The 15,184-nt window shown below is 53.4% G+C and overlaps 6 protein-coding genes across 6 annotated transcripts; 1 reads left to right on the forward strand and 5 right to left on the reverse strand.

Moving 5' to 3' along the window:
- Window positions 1–73: 73 nt before the first annotated feature.
- Window positions 74–1,855, reverse strand: SETTUDRAFT_165255 (uncharacterized protein; the record flags this gene model as incomplete). Its single annotated transcript, XM_008031674.1, has 6 exons — window positions 74–997; window positions 1,048–1,379; window positions 1,440–1,549; window positions 1,629–1,648; window positions 1,701–1,714; window positions 1,776–1,855. The coding sequence occupies 6 exons, from the start codon at window positions 1,850–1,852 to the stop codon at window positions 519–521; spliced, it is 1,032 nt and encodes a 343-aa protein (XP_008029865.1). The 3' UTR covers window positions 74–518.
- A 563-nt stretch (window positions 1,856–2,418) lies between these two features.
- Window positions 2,419–4,242, reverse strand: SETTUDRAFT_156538 (uncharacterized protein; the record flags this gene model as incomplete). The annotated part of the gene is made up of 5 exons (XM_008031675.1): window positions 2,419–2,465; window positions 2,517–2,797; window positions 2,847–2,955; window positions 3,005–3,756; window positions 3,806–4,242. 5 exons carry the CDS (start codon window positions 4,240–4,242, stop codon window positions 2,419–2,421), a joined length of 1,626 nt encoding a protein of 541 aa, XP_008029866.1.
- Window positions 4,243–5,261: 1,019 nt separating this feature from the next.
- On the reverse strand, window positions 5,262–6,167 carry SETTUDRAFT_165257 (uncharacterized protein). Its single transcript, XM_008031676.1, has 3 exons — window positions 6,123–6,167; window positions 5,949–6,071; window positions 5,262–5,903 (listed from the first exon to the last, which is right to left on the reverse strand). The coding sequence occupies exons 1-3, from the start codon at window positions 6,151–6,153 to the stop codon at window positions 5,347–5,349; spliced, it is 711 nt and encodes a 236-aa protein (XP_008029867.1). The 5' UTR covers window positions 6,154–6,167; the 3' UTR covers window positions 5,262–5,346.
- Window positions 6,168–6,309: 142 nt separating this feature from the next.
- Window positions 6,310–10,610, forward strand: SETTUDRAFT_156540 (uncharacterized protein; the record flags this gene model as incomplete). Its single annotated transcript, XM_008031677.1, has 12 exons — window positions 6,310–6,492; window positions 6,540–6,571; window positions 6,647–6,684; window positions 6,736–6,818; window positions 6,866–7,113; window positions 7,170–7,678; window positions 7,731–7,778; window positions 7,835–8,045; window positions 8,467–8,776; window positions 8,829–9,068; window positions 9,127–9,732; window positions 9,786–10,610. The coding sequence occupies 12 exons, from the start codon at window positions 6,310–6,312 to the stop codon at window positions 10,608–10,610; spliced, it is 3,333 nt and encodes a 1,110-aa protein (XP_008029868.1).
- Window positions 10,611–11,136: 526 nt separating this feature from the next.
- On the reverse strand, window positions 11,137–13,069 carry SETTUDRAFT_121416 (uncharacterized protein; the record flags this gene model as incomplete). Its single annotated transcript, XM_008031678.1, has 3 exons — window positions 11,137–12,037; window positions 12,102–12,491; window positions 12,539–13,069. 3 exons carry the CDS (start codon window positions 13,067–13,069, stop codon window positions 11,417–11,419), a joined length of 1,542 nt encoding a protein of 513 aa, XP_008029869.1. The 3' UTR covers window positions 11,137–11,416.
- Window positions 13,070–13,178: 109 nt separating this feature from the next.
- On the reverse strand, window positions 13,179–14,695 carry SETTUDRAFT_165260 (uncharacterized protein). The gene is made up of 3 exons (XM_008031679.1): window positions 14,264–14,695; window positions 13,960–14,208; window positions 13,179–13,907 (listed from the first exon to the last, which is right to left on the reverse strand). The coding sequence occupies exons 1-3, from the start codon at window positions 14,553–14,555 to the stop codon at window positions 13,477–13,479; spliced, it is 972 nt and encodes a 323-aa protein (XP_008029870.1). The 5' UTR covers window positions 14,556–14,695; the 3' UTR covers window positions 13,179–13,476.
- Window positions 14,696–15,184: the final 489 nt, after the last annotated feature.

A 15,184-nucleotide genomic window follows, 5' to 3' on the forward strand; every position in this document is an offset into this window, starting at 1 on the left:
AACTTTCTCTCTCTCTCTCTCTCTCTCTCCTTCGCAATAAACAGATTTTTTTTTGGTTGTAGGGGAGGAATTCCCAATGCGTAACATTGGTCCCTGCTTTTGCTACATACATAGCTCGTTTTGTGAACAAAACGCATTTGCTGTTCATGGCTACCCTAAGATTTTATTTAATTTTTTTTCCCTTTCCCTTTCCTTGCCCTCTTCCCTTGCCCTTCCATCCACCCAAAAAAATTCGCAAGCCTAACCGAAATTCCCCTCCAAAAAAAAGAAAGAGCTTTAAAGCTTAAAATGGGAACAAACAGAAAAGAAGAAGAAAAAAACACACTTGTATCGATCAAACGCCGCTTTGTGCCTTGTATGTGTTGTTGAAAGCGCAAAAAGTCTATCGATCAAGAAAAAGCCTTGCAACGAGAAACTCCCGGTCCCCCTTTCTTTTCTTTTCTTTTCTTTTTAGCTTTCTCGTTCTCGAGACCGAAAAAAAACTCTTTCTCGCTTCATGCTATATGCGATAATACACTTTAGCACATCTTGTATTGTGCCTCGCCAGACGCCTGTCGGTGCATGTCCTGCGTCTCGAGCTTGTACGAGATGGTAATGTCCAAGTCGCGGTGGTTCTTCTCGCTAGGCTTGTTCTCGAGGATACCGCCGATTGTCTCGCCCTCCTCGACGGTTAGGACGTCCTTGAGGTAAAAGACAGTCTGTTTCCAGTGCGTGTACTTTGTGTGGGGTCCGGTGGAGAAGCGGATGGGCTTGTGGCAGGCGGTGAACTCAATGTCGAACCAGGCAATAACGGCGTGGACAAAGTCGCTGCGGCGCACCTTGAGCTCGTACGGTAACCGGAAAGCAAGGTCCGCAACAGTGCACTTGTAGAGGTCGAGGGTGATGACCGGGGCGGGGTCAGTGACAACGGCCTTCATGTCAACCGTGTCGACGAGAGGCTCTGTCATGGCGGTAGCCTTGAGCGGGGTGTAGTCGAAGCCCCACACGTTGTCCCAGACTGGCATCGTTAGCACATGAAATGAATTGAATCGAGGCCATTCGACTCACAGCCAATCTTCTCCTCCTTGTACTCGCCATCCTCGATACCAGCCATGAAGATGGTGGCCTTGTCGGGGAAGATCAGGCCGTCCTTGGCCAGGTACTTGTCGCGCGCGTACAGGACGGTGTCCAACATGGACTCATACAGCAGGAAGTAGCCCATCCACTCGGATATTATTATGTCGACCTTGTCGTAGGGAAGGACAACCTCTTCCATCTTGCCTTGCAGCAGAGTAATCTTGTCTGACATGCCGTTCACCTCGACAATCTCTTTGGCCTTCTCGATGATGGTCGACATGTCGACGCCAATGACGTGCTTTGCGCCAGCCTTGACGGCGAACCTATATCCTGCGTATCAGCCTGTGTTCGTGTGCTTTGTGTCGTGGCGGGGGAGCGCGGACATGCTGAGGATCGAGGTACCGCATCCGACGTCGAGGACGACCTTGTCCTTGAACAGGTGCGGGTTCTGGTAGATGGCATCGCGGTAGCTCTTTGTTCGGACTTCATCTTTCTACACGCGCAGGGTCAGCGAAATGGCGAGGCTGGTGACTGGAGCCTCTCTGGCTGAGAAGCGGGTGGGGCTTGCTTACCAGCATTTCCTCGTGGATGCCTTTGCACGCGCATTAGTATCACTATCATCAGTAAGACGGATTGTCACGGACCATGGTGGTTGTAGCTGCGCACGACGACGTTAGCAAAAGGCTGTGTACACCTAGGGCTCCTCGGAGAGAGTCTACCTGTTGAAGTAATGCGCCTCAGAGTGCGCCATGCCCGAGAGGGAGTCCTTTTTTCCTGCCTCCTGTTGGTTCGCCATGGTGACTGTGGGAGAGAAGAGAGCGAGAGGTGGAGTAAAGAATAGAGTAAAGTGAGGGAAACGAGATTGGCGTTGTTGCTATCGCCGAAAGTTGTGATATGGAAATTTTGGTTTTGGTAGTATCCCAAGCGCACAGACACCAATCACTAAGGGTCCCAAAGCGGGGCATTCAGGGCTTGGGAGGCTAGTCTCAGAAAAGCTTGACATCAGGCCGATTGTATTTTCTCCTTTGCGGCACCCTCCTTTCAGCATAAATACACGTTTTGGCTATTAAGCTATGCGCATAAAACAACAAGGAATATCAAATAACACGCGGCGGCATTCGCCAAAGGGCCAGAGTGTCAATTTGGTCGCCCAATGGAAACAGTGAGATCGAGTGGGGTATATCATGCCGAAAAGCAGAAGCCACCCTTGTCGTACTACAGTCGTGTGCTCATGGTCGTCTTCGTAAATTCATAAGTGTTTTTGATGTCATAAAGTCGTCATCATCGTCCAGCGAGTGTTCCAAAGGTCGGTGAAAGACGGGCAGCCTAGCATGACTTGTGTCTGTGTGCGTGTGCCGGTCCTCACTCGATCCTGATGCGATAGAAGCTGTCTCTGAATTGTTTTGCGTCTATTCCTTGAGTCAGTAACAGATTGTGGGACTTCTAGTAGACGACCATACCTTCAGCCGTTGTGAATGTGAGCCGGTATTTACCGGAAGGGCCCTTGGGCAGCCTATAGCTGTCGCAGAACACGTACGGATGCATCTTTTCAAATTGTATCGTGTCAGGGCTGACACGCTTCATCCAGTCCCTCCGTCCAACATATTGGGTTACGAAGGCAGTCCAAATGGGTATGGTGTTCATTGGGCCTCGACGAGCGGTAGCTTCGAAACGCACACAGCCCGAATTCTCGTCGTAGTATATACGGAAAGCATGGAGGTACCTGCTGTCCACAGTTTCACTAGATTCTGTTAGAGATGCCTTGACCAGTGATGCAACTGATGACTTGCCCGCTAAATACAATCTTCTCGAGGTCGAAGAGGTCGACAAGCGACTCCGCAACAACGGTCTGGTCTTGTCGTTTCATGGCGATTGCGGTACAGTAGAATAGGACCATACCTGGAGGGATGTTAGACGGGCCATGTGGTGATATTGTTGGCATACTCACGCTCATAGAGGGGAAAGCGTAACCTAGCCCACAAATCGAGTTGTCCGTCTCGGCGATTGGCCCGGCAGAGCTGTAGACATGACCCTGTGCGCCGCAATGCCAGTGCTGTAATCGGGATCTGATATCGCATGCGGCGCCCCTCGGTATCCAAGGAAAGGAAGAGAATCCGTGCACGGTTGTCATCGGGTCTCCAGTACATTCGCACCCACACATTCGTTGCCTCAAAGGGTAATTCCAGGACTTTTTCGAATCCGTCGTCCTGCAGCATTTCGATGACACGGGGCTCATTTCTTCCAAAGCACTCAGTAGGCTCTCCCAGCGTTGCAAATGGCGTTGAACCGTGGCGACCATCGAATATCTTCATCGACCAGTGTGCGACAGGCTCGGAATCGGTCGATTGTGCCGAGAAGGCTTGTGATGATGCGGACGAATACGTGGGCGACTGGGGGATCTCAGGCACAGGTGGCGGGACAAAGGGTATGTCACCTATGCCACCCCATGTTGGTGCAATATGAGCTCGATGTGGGAGTGGCGGTGGCGATTGCGGATACGCGTGCTGGGCAGTGGGATATGTAGGATGACTATGTATCTTGGGTCTGTTGGCTTTGGGAGATGATGGCTTTGGCGTTTTGGCACCACTTGTGCCGCCCTGCACCGAGAGTTTGCTGAAGTAGGAATCTATCGGCTTCTGTTTCTTGAGCAATTTTGACAGTGTGACTTTGAAGTTTGCCAGCTCAACGTCGTTTTCAACCCTGCAGTCGGTCAGCCTGCTTCAAGCAGATGACGAGCCCTGTCACCTACCCTTTCAACGTATCATGCATACCCTGCAGATACATCCTGACAGTCTCGAACCGCTGGGGCAGGGACATACCCTGCGTCCTGAAGTCTGAGAGGGCATCCTCCCATATGATTGCATAAGGTGGCGTGCCTGGGAACGCGCCTGGGGCTGCGTGCCGGCTTCTCTTGGACTTGTTGAAGATGCCCTGCACGTCGTCAAGCGTGTAGCCTAGGCTGGGGAGACATATTTCGAGGTCCTTGATGATGTAGCCTGCATATCTGCCATAGTGGACAGAGCCGAGTGCGTCGTGCAACTCGCGTAGGGCATGCGATATGGCATACAGCTCGGCCATGTAGCCTCTGATGTCCTTGCGATACTGAGGGATCTCATTCTCGAACCCGAGAAGGCCATTGGCGGTCTCTTCAGCCTCCTTGGCGTAGTCGAGTAGTCGCCAATCCATGGTGCAAAACGAGCCGGGGATCGTGTAACCGAGCAGAGGTGGTTAGAGAGAAGCAATACACTTTTTGGACGCCAGGAAGTCGGCGGGGAGGAGATGAAACGGCGCCCTAGCGATAACGCTACGGGGTGAGCGTCTGGGGTAGACGGCCAGTGGTGCGCGCTTGAAGAGGGCTGGCTCTTGACGTGGTTATGCAGCAACACGCCGGTGAGAAAGCCAATGGCTTGTGCCGACAGATTCCCTTACCAAGCCTGCATGTAACCCGCAATTCTGCTTCCTCTTTCGCACAATTCGTCTGTGTGCTTCTTTTCGGCCCCCAATCCAAACGTTTCCAGTTTTGCTTTGTTCAAGCTTCGCACGCACAAAGGCGCTGCCGTGCCGGCCGAAAGAGCTATTTCGGATAGTTTGGAGACGCCACTCCCCACTCCTGCACGCAACTGCAGAGCTGCGCTATCGGTTGCAAATGGACCGCTATACGGAGAGTCGTGGCAGGCGATCGGCGGAGGGGACATGGCCCTCTACCATGATGACATCGTTTGTCTGTGTGTGTTGGCTCCAGGTGGTGCGGGACGCTGTTCTGCCTGGCAGTCTCCCCACTCGTAGCTCGGATTAGCCCTGCAACGTAAGCAACGTGGTCGGATCATGGATCCGCCGTCTGCCATTGGAATCTACTCGTGATTGTGTACCGACAGCAGGCGGCTTGACAAGTGTCAACTGATTCGGCGCACATGGTGGCGAGACGACTGCATGCGCCAGGTATCCAGGCGGACGAGCATGGCCCAAAACTCGCTTCCCAGAAATGGTAACTAAGCAACAAGTAGAACCGCCCAGCTGCAAAAAATAATAGTAGAGAGGCGCGACTTGACAAATGTCAGGAGAAGGTGGTAGCACTATATAGACGTGTTGCGCAAAAAGCATGACTGCGCCTCACTTTGCCCAAGCCACCACAAACTGGGGCTGACAAGCATCCATGCCTTTCATCTTCACCAGGCAACCATATGAGCAGAGATGACAATGGTTTGATTTCGTTGGATAATCTGGTGGGGCCGTGGCTTTTGCGGCAGCCATGTCCACCCTATTGACTGGGCTGCTCACGGCCTCACATGTCTATTTTCCGAGCGCCTTCAGCCGCTCGTCGACCAGCTTGGAAACCATCTTCTCCAATATGGCAAACTCGCTGTTGGCCGAGCCTTCAAAGTACCCTGCCACGCTCTTCTCTACGTACTTGCCTACCTGGTCTACCTCGACGTTGACGTCTTCGCCAGGCTGTTTGCTCGCCGTCACTACCTTCTCTTGCGTGTAGGCAATGAGCATGACCTCCCACCAGCCGTCAGGGCCATCCTGCACCTTGGTGACTGTCAGGCTCGCCCCGTCTATTGTGACATAGCCCTTCTCGACAATATAGCGCAGCACCGATGTATCGCGAGGTTTGAACCGGAAGGTGAGGGCGTTGCCGTCGGGCGTTACAGATTCGATGGTGGCGATGGTATCGACATGGCCTTGCACAAAGTGGCCGCCCATGCGCGTGTTTGCTGAGACTGCGCGCTCAAGATTGACCTTGGAGCCCTCCTTCAGCGAGCCCAGATTGGTGCGCCGCAGCGTTTCGGGGGCACATCCAATCTTGAACGAAGACTTGTCGAATTCGGTCACGGTAAGACACGTGCCTGGCCAAATTAGACGACAGGCCTGACATGACTGCTGCGACGTACCGTTGACACTAATGCTGTCGCCCAGATGGGCGTCCACTAGAATCTCCTCACATCCCGTTATTGTCAGAGACGTGCCGCCGCCTCCCGAGGCTGTCTGGTCGAGCTTCTCAAGGGCGGCAACCGCTAGCTATCATCAGCGCAGCTGCGCAGCAAGGATGGCGCAGAATTGCTTACTGCCAATGGTTTCGACGAGTCCAGTAAACATGGCGGGGGTGGAGGGTTGGAGACAGAGTAACGAAGGTGGGGTTCTGCAGCTACCCATGAACCTCGGAACAAGAGCTACCTAGCCCCGGATAAGTATGCCCCATAAAGGCATCCCGGCGGCAGACACATGTCATGATCCTCAAACTTCAATTTCAAAATGGTCGGTCCTGTGTTGCGAATCTCGCGGTGTGCTTTCCAGAAGGCGTCACCGATTTCACGGTTGAGCTGGACCAGAGCAAGTCATGTTCGGCGGCTTGCAACCGCTGCAGCAAGCGGGGATGCATCTAATCTGCCTTTGGACGGCATCAAAGTGCTTGACATGACGAGGGTGCTTGCTGGTGTAAGACACTATTCACAAGGAACCTGAGCTCGTTCTGATGACTCCAGCCGTATTGTACGCAAATACTGGGCGATCTCGGGTATGATGCGGACTGCCCTGTATGAACCAACAACAGGTTGGCCACAGGGAGGAGTATGAGTTGACCGTGGCGCAGAGCCGATGTTATCAAGATTGAACATCCCACAAGAGGAGGTGGGCATCACACGGCGTTGTCAACCATACGAACACTAACAGCACACAAAGACGACACACGAGCATGGGGACCACCCTATGCAAAGTACACAAACAACCAAGAAGGGCCAGGCGAAAGCGCATACTACTTGGGCGTACGACTGCTGAACCTACATGCCTAATTGACACTCACAAACATAAGGTAAATCGAAACAAACGATCCATGGGGCTCTCGTTCCAGCACCCAGCCGGCGTAGACATCCTACATCGACTTGTCAAAGAATGCGACGTGCTCGTGGAGAATTATCTCCCGGGGTCCCTCGCCAAGTATGCTATGGACTATGACACCGTATCAAAGATCAACCCAAACATAGTTTACGCCAGCATTACGGGATACGGCCAGACAGGGCCGTATAGGAACAGAGCTGGCTATGATGTTATGGTAGAAGCGTGCGTCAAAATATCGATCCATACAACAACGCCAGCACAAGCTAATATGGACTCAGTGAAATGGGCCTCATGCACATCACTGGAACCCGCGACGGCCCGCCCGTAAAGGTAGGCGTTGCAGTAACTGATCTGACCACCGGCCTCTACACTTCCAACTCCATTATTGCAGCCCTTTTCCGGCGCCTCAAGAACCCCGGATCCGGCGGCCAGCACATTGATGTCGCTCTTTCCGACTGTCAAATTGCTACCCTGGCCAACATTGCTAGCTCCTGTCTTATCAGTGGGCAGCGCGACACTGGTCGCTGGGGAACTTCGCATCCGTCAATTGTGCCCTACAAGGCGTTCAAGACGGCCGACGGTGACATTCTGCTTGGCGGTGGGAACGACAGGCTGTACGGGGTGTTGTGCAACAGACTAGGTAAACCTGAGTGGATTGTCGATGAAAAGTTCAAGACAAATGCGTTGAGAGTTCAACATAGAGATGAGTTGGAGGAGCTAATCGAAGCGGAGACGCAAAAGAAAACCACAAAAGAGCTGCTAGACATATTCGAGGGCAGTGGAATGCGTAAGTAGCTCTCATTGCTTTTGTTCAACGAAGACTGGGCTGACATTTCCAGCCTACGCTGCCATCAACGATGTGCAAGACGCGTTGAATCATGAGCATGGTACGCTTTCCACTGCTAATATGGCAAGCCCTTACTATTACTAAAGAAAAACTTAGTTCTTGCTCGAGACATGGTTAAAGAAGTAGAGCACCCCGCTTGCGGGCCAATCAAGTTGGTCAACACGCCGGTCAAGTGGTCAGAGTCTGCTCCAAGGATCCGGCTGCCACCGCCAATGCTGGGCCAGCATACCGACGAGATTCTCAGTGGCACGCTGGGTATGAGCAGTGAGGAGGTGGAGGCGTTGCGCAGTGAGGGTGTTGTTGCGTAGCTGCTATGCCACCGTTTGGAGCATGTCGGTCCTGTGAATTAAGCGTTTAGTGTCAGAAGTGTCAGATCCGCGCCCTTCCGGGGGACCGGGGCGCGCGCCTGGTTCGATGAATGTATATAAAGCATATCGTGGCTAGTAAAACCCAGTGGATATTTGTCTCGTGAAGCATACATGCACAGTAGGGGAGAGATGCAGGCGCAGGCGGTGTCACGTGCAAAGACGTCATGGCGCGACGCGGTAAGGCGCGTCTGTTGCCTGAGGCAACCGCGGCCGGGGCTTGTTGACCGATACACGCGAAGATAGCCGGGCTGCACGCTAGCGGTACGCCAACGTTAACTAGCTCTCCGCCCGCCTGTGTGGAAAAGACTCCCACATAAACATAGGCACGATCAACATGGAGACTCCGCAGCGACCCTCTAGTTCGCTCTTTGACGTCTTCCTGCGTCTGCGCCCCTCGACGTCTACCAACCCTCGCTTCCTGACTGTCGAGGAAAGCGATCGTGACCACCCGACGCATATCACCATACAGCCGCCTACAAATGCAAATGACAAGCGCAAGCGAGCCGTGGAGCGCTTCGCCTTCACGCGCGTGTTCGAGGAAGAGGCGCAGCAACTGCACCTGTTCAAAGGCACTGGCATTGTGCGCATGATCGAGGGCGTCATGGGCGCACCGGGCCACCACGGGCGCGATGGGTTGTTTGCAACGCTGGGTTGCAGTGGCTCCGGAAAGGTGTGCTTGATAGCGTGGGACACTATAGATCAAGATACTAACCAACTCGAAGAGTCACACTATTCTCGGTACCAAGACCCAGCGTGGCCTCGTTCAGATGACGCTAGCTACTATATATCAAGCCTGCGACGGGCAACTTATTCAGTCTTTGTATGGTGCCCCGGCCTTTTCTTCACTGGCATCAGCAGACGTCTCAGAAGCGCAAATGTTCACCGCGACCGCCTACTTGGACACTATGTACGGCGACAACCAGTCTGAGCGATTTCCCTCGCGAGCGCAGACCCCCATGCAGGTAATCCGAGCCCCTGCGTCAAGGACCCTCTTGGAACAAAAGCTCACGAATGGCACAGGATTGTAGTATATTCTCCACGGGTAGCAATTGGAAATCGAACAAGATACCGCGACCCTCGATGATGCCTCAATCGCCTTCCGTCGACGATGTTGAGCTCCCAGAAGATCCCGCTGTCGAGTACGCGATCGTCGTATCCATGTTCGAAGTATACAACGACCGCATTTTCGACCTTTTGAGTGGCAGCGTTTCAAGGAACAAGAGTCACAACGTGAAGCGTAGGGCGTTGCTGTTCAAGAACACGGAGCGGAGTCCGGATCGCAAGGTTGTTGCTGGCCTTACCAAGATCATCTGTGGTAGCTTTGAGGAGGCCATGATGGTGCTCGAGACTGGTCTTATGGAGCGCAAGGTCACTGGTACTGGAAGTAACGCCGTCAGCTCACGCAGTCACGGTTTCTTCAACATTGAGATTAAGAAGCGAAACGCGGAACACCAAGGCCCCTGGTCCAGCAGCAACCTTACCATTGTTGACTTGGCCGGTTCTGAGCGCGCGCGGAATGCTAAGACTACTGGCGAGACGCTTGCTGAAGCTGGCAAAATCAACGAGTCCCTGATGTATCTTGGACAGTGTATGCAAATGCAATCTGACAACGCAGGCGGCTCAAAGGTAGGGTCAACACTGGTTTTTTGTGCGAAAAAGCAATACTAATCAGTGCGCAGAACATGGTTCCCTTCCGCCAATGCAAACTTACCGAACTTCTCTTCTCAAACTCGTACCCATCTTCAGCTCGGACCGCACAACAACATCGGTCACCGCAAAAGTCTATTATGGTGGTAACAGCAGATCCCAACAGCGATTACAATGCGACATCTCAGATACTCCGCTACTCTGCTCTCGCCCGAGAGGTCACTGTTCCGCGAATTCCATCCACCACGGAGACCATTCTTGCCAATTTACCACACAAGCGTCCCGGTACAGCATCATCAGCGCGCACTGCGTCCTCGGGCAGAATAACACCCTCTGCAATAATCGAGGAACTCGAACATGCCAACGCCGAGGTCGCTCGCCTGACTGCCGAGATGGAAGTTTTTGCCATTCGCCTGGCTGAAGAGACTGCTCGACGTAAAGCTGCCGAAGCATCCTGGGCTGCTGCAGAAGACCACATGGTGGACCTGGAACAGGAAATTCGCGACGAATGCTACCACGAGATGGAATTGGCGGTCGACCAAGAACGCCGGAGGTGGCAAACTGCCCTGGAAAACGAGCAAGACAATCAACAAGCCCATATTGACTCCAAAATCGACGTCGTCATTCGAGCAACAAAAGCTCAAATGAGGCAAGAAATCAAGGTATACGAAGACCCCGATCCCGAGCTGCGAGACCGGCTCGAGGAGTTGGAACGAGAAAACGAAATGCTCCGCGCAAAGCTAGAGGCCCAAGAACGCGACAGCCAGCAGAGGTCGGCAAGCCCAGTCAAGCGGATGCGGGTGCTCAAGGCCAAGAAGTGGGAGGATCCCAGTGCTTTTGCCATGGATGATGAATGAGCGAACGACCACAAAAAAACGACACTTTTTTTTAACGCCGCGTTTACGACACCGTTTTGCATGAGAAAGGGGCATTTTTTTTCTGGAGCATTCTCACCAGGGATATTGGTGGGCCTTTGGATACAACTCACGCATACGCACACTGAACCGTAATGAGTGCATGGGGCTGTCATGGAGGGGAGCGTCTTGATTTTTTTCTCTCTCTTTTTTTCTTTCTTCATCATTTTTCTTTTCCTTTTTTTTTCCTTCTCTTCTTCTTCTTCTTCTTCTTCTTCTCTGATCATATTCTTTATTTTTTTGTGTTTCTTTTTTTTCCTCCCTCAACACCCTTGCTTAGCCATCTTCTCGAGATACCACGCTTTTGCTTCGCTTGTAATCATACCCTTTTTTTCTTTTCTTGTCTTCTTCTTCTCAGTATCTTAGTAATACAAACCGCTGCATCTTTCTGCTCCTTGTTCTTTTGTTCCATAATCACACAACACTTGCATCTGTATTTGACACCAATCTAACGATGCATTTATTGACTCGATCTTTTTCTTCTAAAAAAAAAAGCGAAGCCCGCGGCTTACTAGGGACTACGGCCGCATATCAAGTACGCATGATTGTGTATTTGATTCTTCTCCCCCTTTTTTTGGTTGTTGTTGTTGTTGTTGTTGAACCCTTGAATATAGCCAGCCCACCTCCCCTATTTGCTTGTTTTTTTGCTTCCTCGCTCATTTCATGCTAGTAGTACTACCGTTTCTCCCCACCAACACCACCATCTAGGCCGAGATCTTCACACGCCCGGCATCTTCGTGCGCACGCCGTTAGACGACCTTCTGGCCCTCGCCCAACCCATCCAGGGAGCCGTCCGCCCCCATGCCCGTGCCATCGCCCTTCCAACCGTGGCTAAAGACCTCAAAGTTGTCGTCAACAAGCCAGTTGAGGTCCTCGCTCTCGGGCCGCAGCGTGCGCGCAAGCCCGTTGCCGGCCTTGGGGTAGTGTGCGGGCGGATCCGTGTCGTAGCCGTCGTCTTCGTCGTACTGGTTGCCGGCCAGATCCATTGTTGTGCGGGACTGGTGGCTGGACTCGCCGAACATGGGGGTTTCGGCAGAGCCCAGTTCTGACTGTGCGTGTGACGAGAATGGCAATGTGTCGCCGTTTGCGGACGAGGTGGTTGAGGGTTGGGGGATGGCGGGTACGGTTTGGTACTGGGTATTTGTTTGAGGTGCCGGAGGGGTTTCCTGTTCTTGTTGTTGCTTTTGCTCTGGTTGCTGCTGCTGCTGCTGCTGTTCTTGATTGTCTGGTTGCGCCTTTGTTTTCGAAGCATCGGATATGAGATTCCGGACATTTGGAGGGAAGACGGGCAGCTCCGGATGTCGGATTGTGGCTGTGAGGAGAAGGCCAACTAGTTGTTGTTGGGGAAGAGTAGAAAAGTATGCGCGTTTCTGCACAAGTCAGCATACTGAAGTATCTCCATGGCATTCTACTTCTATTGCCCGAAGAACATACCTCCTCGATTGACAAGTCTTCGGCAGCGACCAGATCCTGTACGCCTTCTACAGCGGTCTGCTTCGCCCGCGTGCATGGACTACATAAGAACTCCTTCTCCAGCACAGTAACGACGTCATTGCCGATAGGCGGGTTATGGCAGTATTGGTGATAGGCGGTACTACAGGCATCACAGAATACTATGCGGTTGTTGGCCGGGTCGGTCTCTCGGTGGCACGTCTTGCACTTTGCGGCGAGGAGCGTCTTGGTCGACTTTCTCCGCTTCACGCCCTGGGCCGGCTCTGGGATGGTGGGCACAAATGCGACAGGCTTATTCACACTTCGGCCGGACTTTGTTCTCGTCGGGAGCGGCGTGTACGAATCCGAGACGTCAGAGTCGTCGTCGTCGTTCTACACCATGTTAGTCTGCAGTCTCCCCGCCCGTCGCGCACACTGACATGGCTCTCCTCGTCGCTATCGGAGCGCTTGCGCTTGCTTCCTCGTCCTCCCCGCCCGCCACGCCCTCTCCCACGCCCTCTGACAGATGCGCGTCCCGACGACGGGGCGGACGCGGGCGCGGGCGATGCGCCGACCTCAGTCTTCAGGCCGCTCGGAGTGCTGACTCTGCCTCCTCTTCCTCTGCGGCTGGTGCTCGTGGCTGGCGGGGGTGTCGGCAACTTGTCGCTGGTGACATAACTCTGGAGGATCTCCGCCCGCTTGGCTTCGAACGCAGCAGTGCCGGCGGCATGGCCGTTCTTTCCCTGGAGTCTCTCGAGAATGGCCGCTGTGGATGCCGAGTACTGCGGAAAGTTGGGGGCGCCAGTGACGCCAGTGTTTGCAGAGGAGGAGGCCATTGGGGACGACCATACGGGCGCTGCAGGCGTTGTGGGTTGCGGCGTGGGAGCGGTTATGGCTGCGGCGGTGCCGGTGGCAGGTGGCGCCCCATTGTTGGCGGCACTTTGGTCGCTTGGGGCGGTTGAGGGGTTCATCCTGGCCTGGAAAGCCTCGCGACTGGTGACATGTGGCTCTGGGTATTATGCCGTAAATGCGCACGTTGGTCGAGCAGAAGGCAATGCGGGAACTGGACGAGCGACTAGAGCGAGGCTGAGGGCCGGGGCCCGAGCTCGTGAGGCTAGCGAATCGGAAATGGCGTTGCATCACCGTCGGCATTCCTCTTTCTACAGCATCCTCTGCTTATGCATTCCAGAACCGTCCGCGGCGCTACAACGAAGAAGGAAGTCTAAACATTAAGATTGAGTCTCTATACCATCAACGCCGTACCCAGAGCCCAGCCATCGGCATCCCTGCCAAACCTTATATAACGCATATAACGCACGCATACCATGTCCCAATTAAACAAATTGCCTCCGTCTTGCACGTTTCTCGGCTTCTCCCACTAAGACCTAGGAGCCCCGTGGGACACCTTTTGCCTAGAGGCCGCCTGTCCTTGCTCCAACATCTCGACATCTGTCTCCGACCCGCTCCCCTGGGCCTGCTTTCGCTTCCCAATGGTATTCCCGAGCGCGGGGAAGCATAGCCCAGGGTGGAACACTGTCTGCGCCAGCACTGTAATCACAATCATGACACCTTCCAAGACGATAAATTCCGTCTCCTCCTGCATGAGCTCGCCGCCCCAGCCACCGAGCAGCTCGGGGATTCGATACACGCATCGAACCAGGATGCCCGTGTAGGCGACGATGATGGCGCCGCAGAAACACTTGAAGCGTCGATTAGACCATAGCTCGAGGGCCTTTACGGAGAGACGGTCGCGGCGGCGGTAGGTACGAATGCTGTACTCGAGAACAAGAAGGCCGAAGATGACGAGCACTAGCTACGGGTCAGCTTACTTGTCCCTGCAGAGAAGCCAACAGTGACTTACCAACAACCTGCCAGATGATGCCGGCGATCATGATATCCGTACCGATATCGAGGAGGGATTCTCCTGGATCCGCTGTCGCCGCAAGAGCACCACCGGCACTCTGCAAAACCAGAGACGATATGTCTGCTGCGATGAAGATGTAGGTATACCAGTTCGGCTTCAGCCTTGACCATTCTGCACCAAACTGGATGACAATGTGCTTGAGCGTCAGGTAGATGCCTGCTGCTAGGAATGCGGGTGCGAAGATGACTACATTGTCCATTGTCAGTACACGCCGCGTGCTGCTACCACACCAACCACTTACGCAGCACGATTTGAATATTGAATCCGACATCGTTCCAAGGGTTATCGTGGAGTATGATGCGCCCGATGTAGCCAACACACTCGGCAAGACATCCGCAACCAAGAGCGATCATATAAGTCCATGTCTTGTATCGGATGCCAAAGTAGAGCTGGAAGATGAGCGCGAGACCGAAGAAGCCAGCGAAGAAGGCATTCGCTCCAAGACTGGGATAGTAGCCATAGATTGTGTCTTGGACGGGACAAAACGGGCCCACTTCTGTGCACTGTGGTTGTGGAGTCGAAGTAGTAGACATTTCGACGAGGTAAAAGAAAATAGACTGTAAAACCAAGGGACTTGGTTGAAAGATGAGAGGGAGAGAGAGTAAACAAGTCGGTCAATATCGCCAAACACAGCTGAAAGCGTCGTCGAGATCTGAGCACACGCTTCTGATCTGATGTGATTCTCTGTTCAACCAAACATGTTATAAAAAGACCTCTTCTAATCCTATATGTATCACGTCACCCACCTCACCATTACCACCGTAACCACTACCACCACGTCGTCGCCCAGCCTTGTGGCTTGCACCGCCATACCCACCACGTAACGCATGCTGAATCGCCCTATGCACACATATCCACATACACACCCACAATCTCCCTCACTCCCATGTGCGCGTCATCACCACAGGGCCTAAAAACAGACTCAAAATCTCACGTCCCACAAAATCTCACCGTACCACCTTCAGCTCCGCCACTGCGGAAACCACCTGGTGCAGGCGCAAAGGTATCATGTAATCGCTTGGCGTCAGGCCTGAAAAAAAAATTGGGATGGGGCCTTTTTTTTGCTGTCGAGTCGCGTATATAAAGCTGTTTTGGGGTTAGGTGGATATGCATGGTTGATGCGAAGGCGTAGGTGTGTGGTGGATTCGGGGATTATCACACG

Source organism: Exserohilum turcica, assembly GCF_000359705.1.
Source record: "Exserohilum turcica Et28A unplaced genomic scaffold SETTUscaffold_6, whole genome shotgun sequence".
NCBI classification, from domain to species: Eukaryota; Fungi; Ascomycota; class Dothideomycetes; order Pleosporales; family Pleosporaceae; genus Exserohilum; species Exserohilum turcicum.

Bases quoted from the DNA above. Each gene is read 5' to 3' on its own strand.
- SETTUDRAFT_165260 (XM_008031679.1), bottom strand. From the start codon at position 14,555: ATGTCTACTACTTCGACTCCACAACCACAGTGCACAGAAGTGGGCCCG. The intron at 14,209-14,263 runs GTAAGTGGTTGG...TGGACAATGTAG, and splicing joins CAATATTCAAATCGTGCTGC to TCATCTTCGCACCCGCATTC. The intron at 13,908-13,959 runs GTAAGTCACTGT...ACCCGTAGCTAG, and splicing joins CATCATCTGGCAGGTTGTTG to TGCTCGTCATCTTCGGCCTT.
- SETTUDRAFT_165257 (XM_008031676.1), bottom strand. From the start codon at position 6,153: ATGTTTACTGGACTCGTCGAAACCATTGGCA. The intron at 6,072-6,122 runs GTAAGCAATTCT...GATGATAGCTAG, and splicing joins ACTCGTCGAAACCATTGGCA to CGGTTGCCGCCCTTGAGAAG. The intron at 5,904-5,948 runs GTACGTCGCAGC...TAATTTGGCCAG, and splicing joins CGACAGCATTAGTGTCAACG to GCACGTGTCTTACCGTGACC.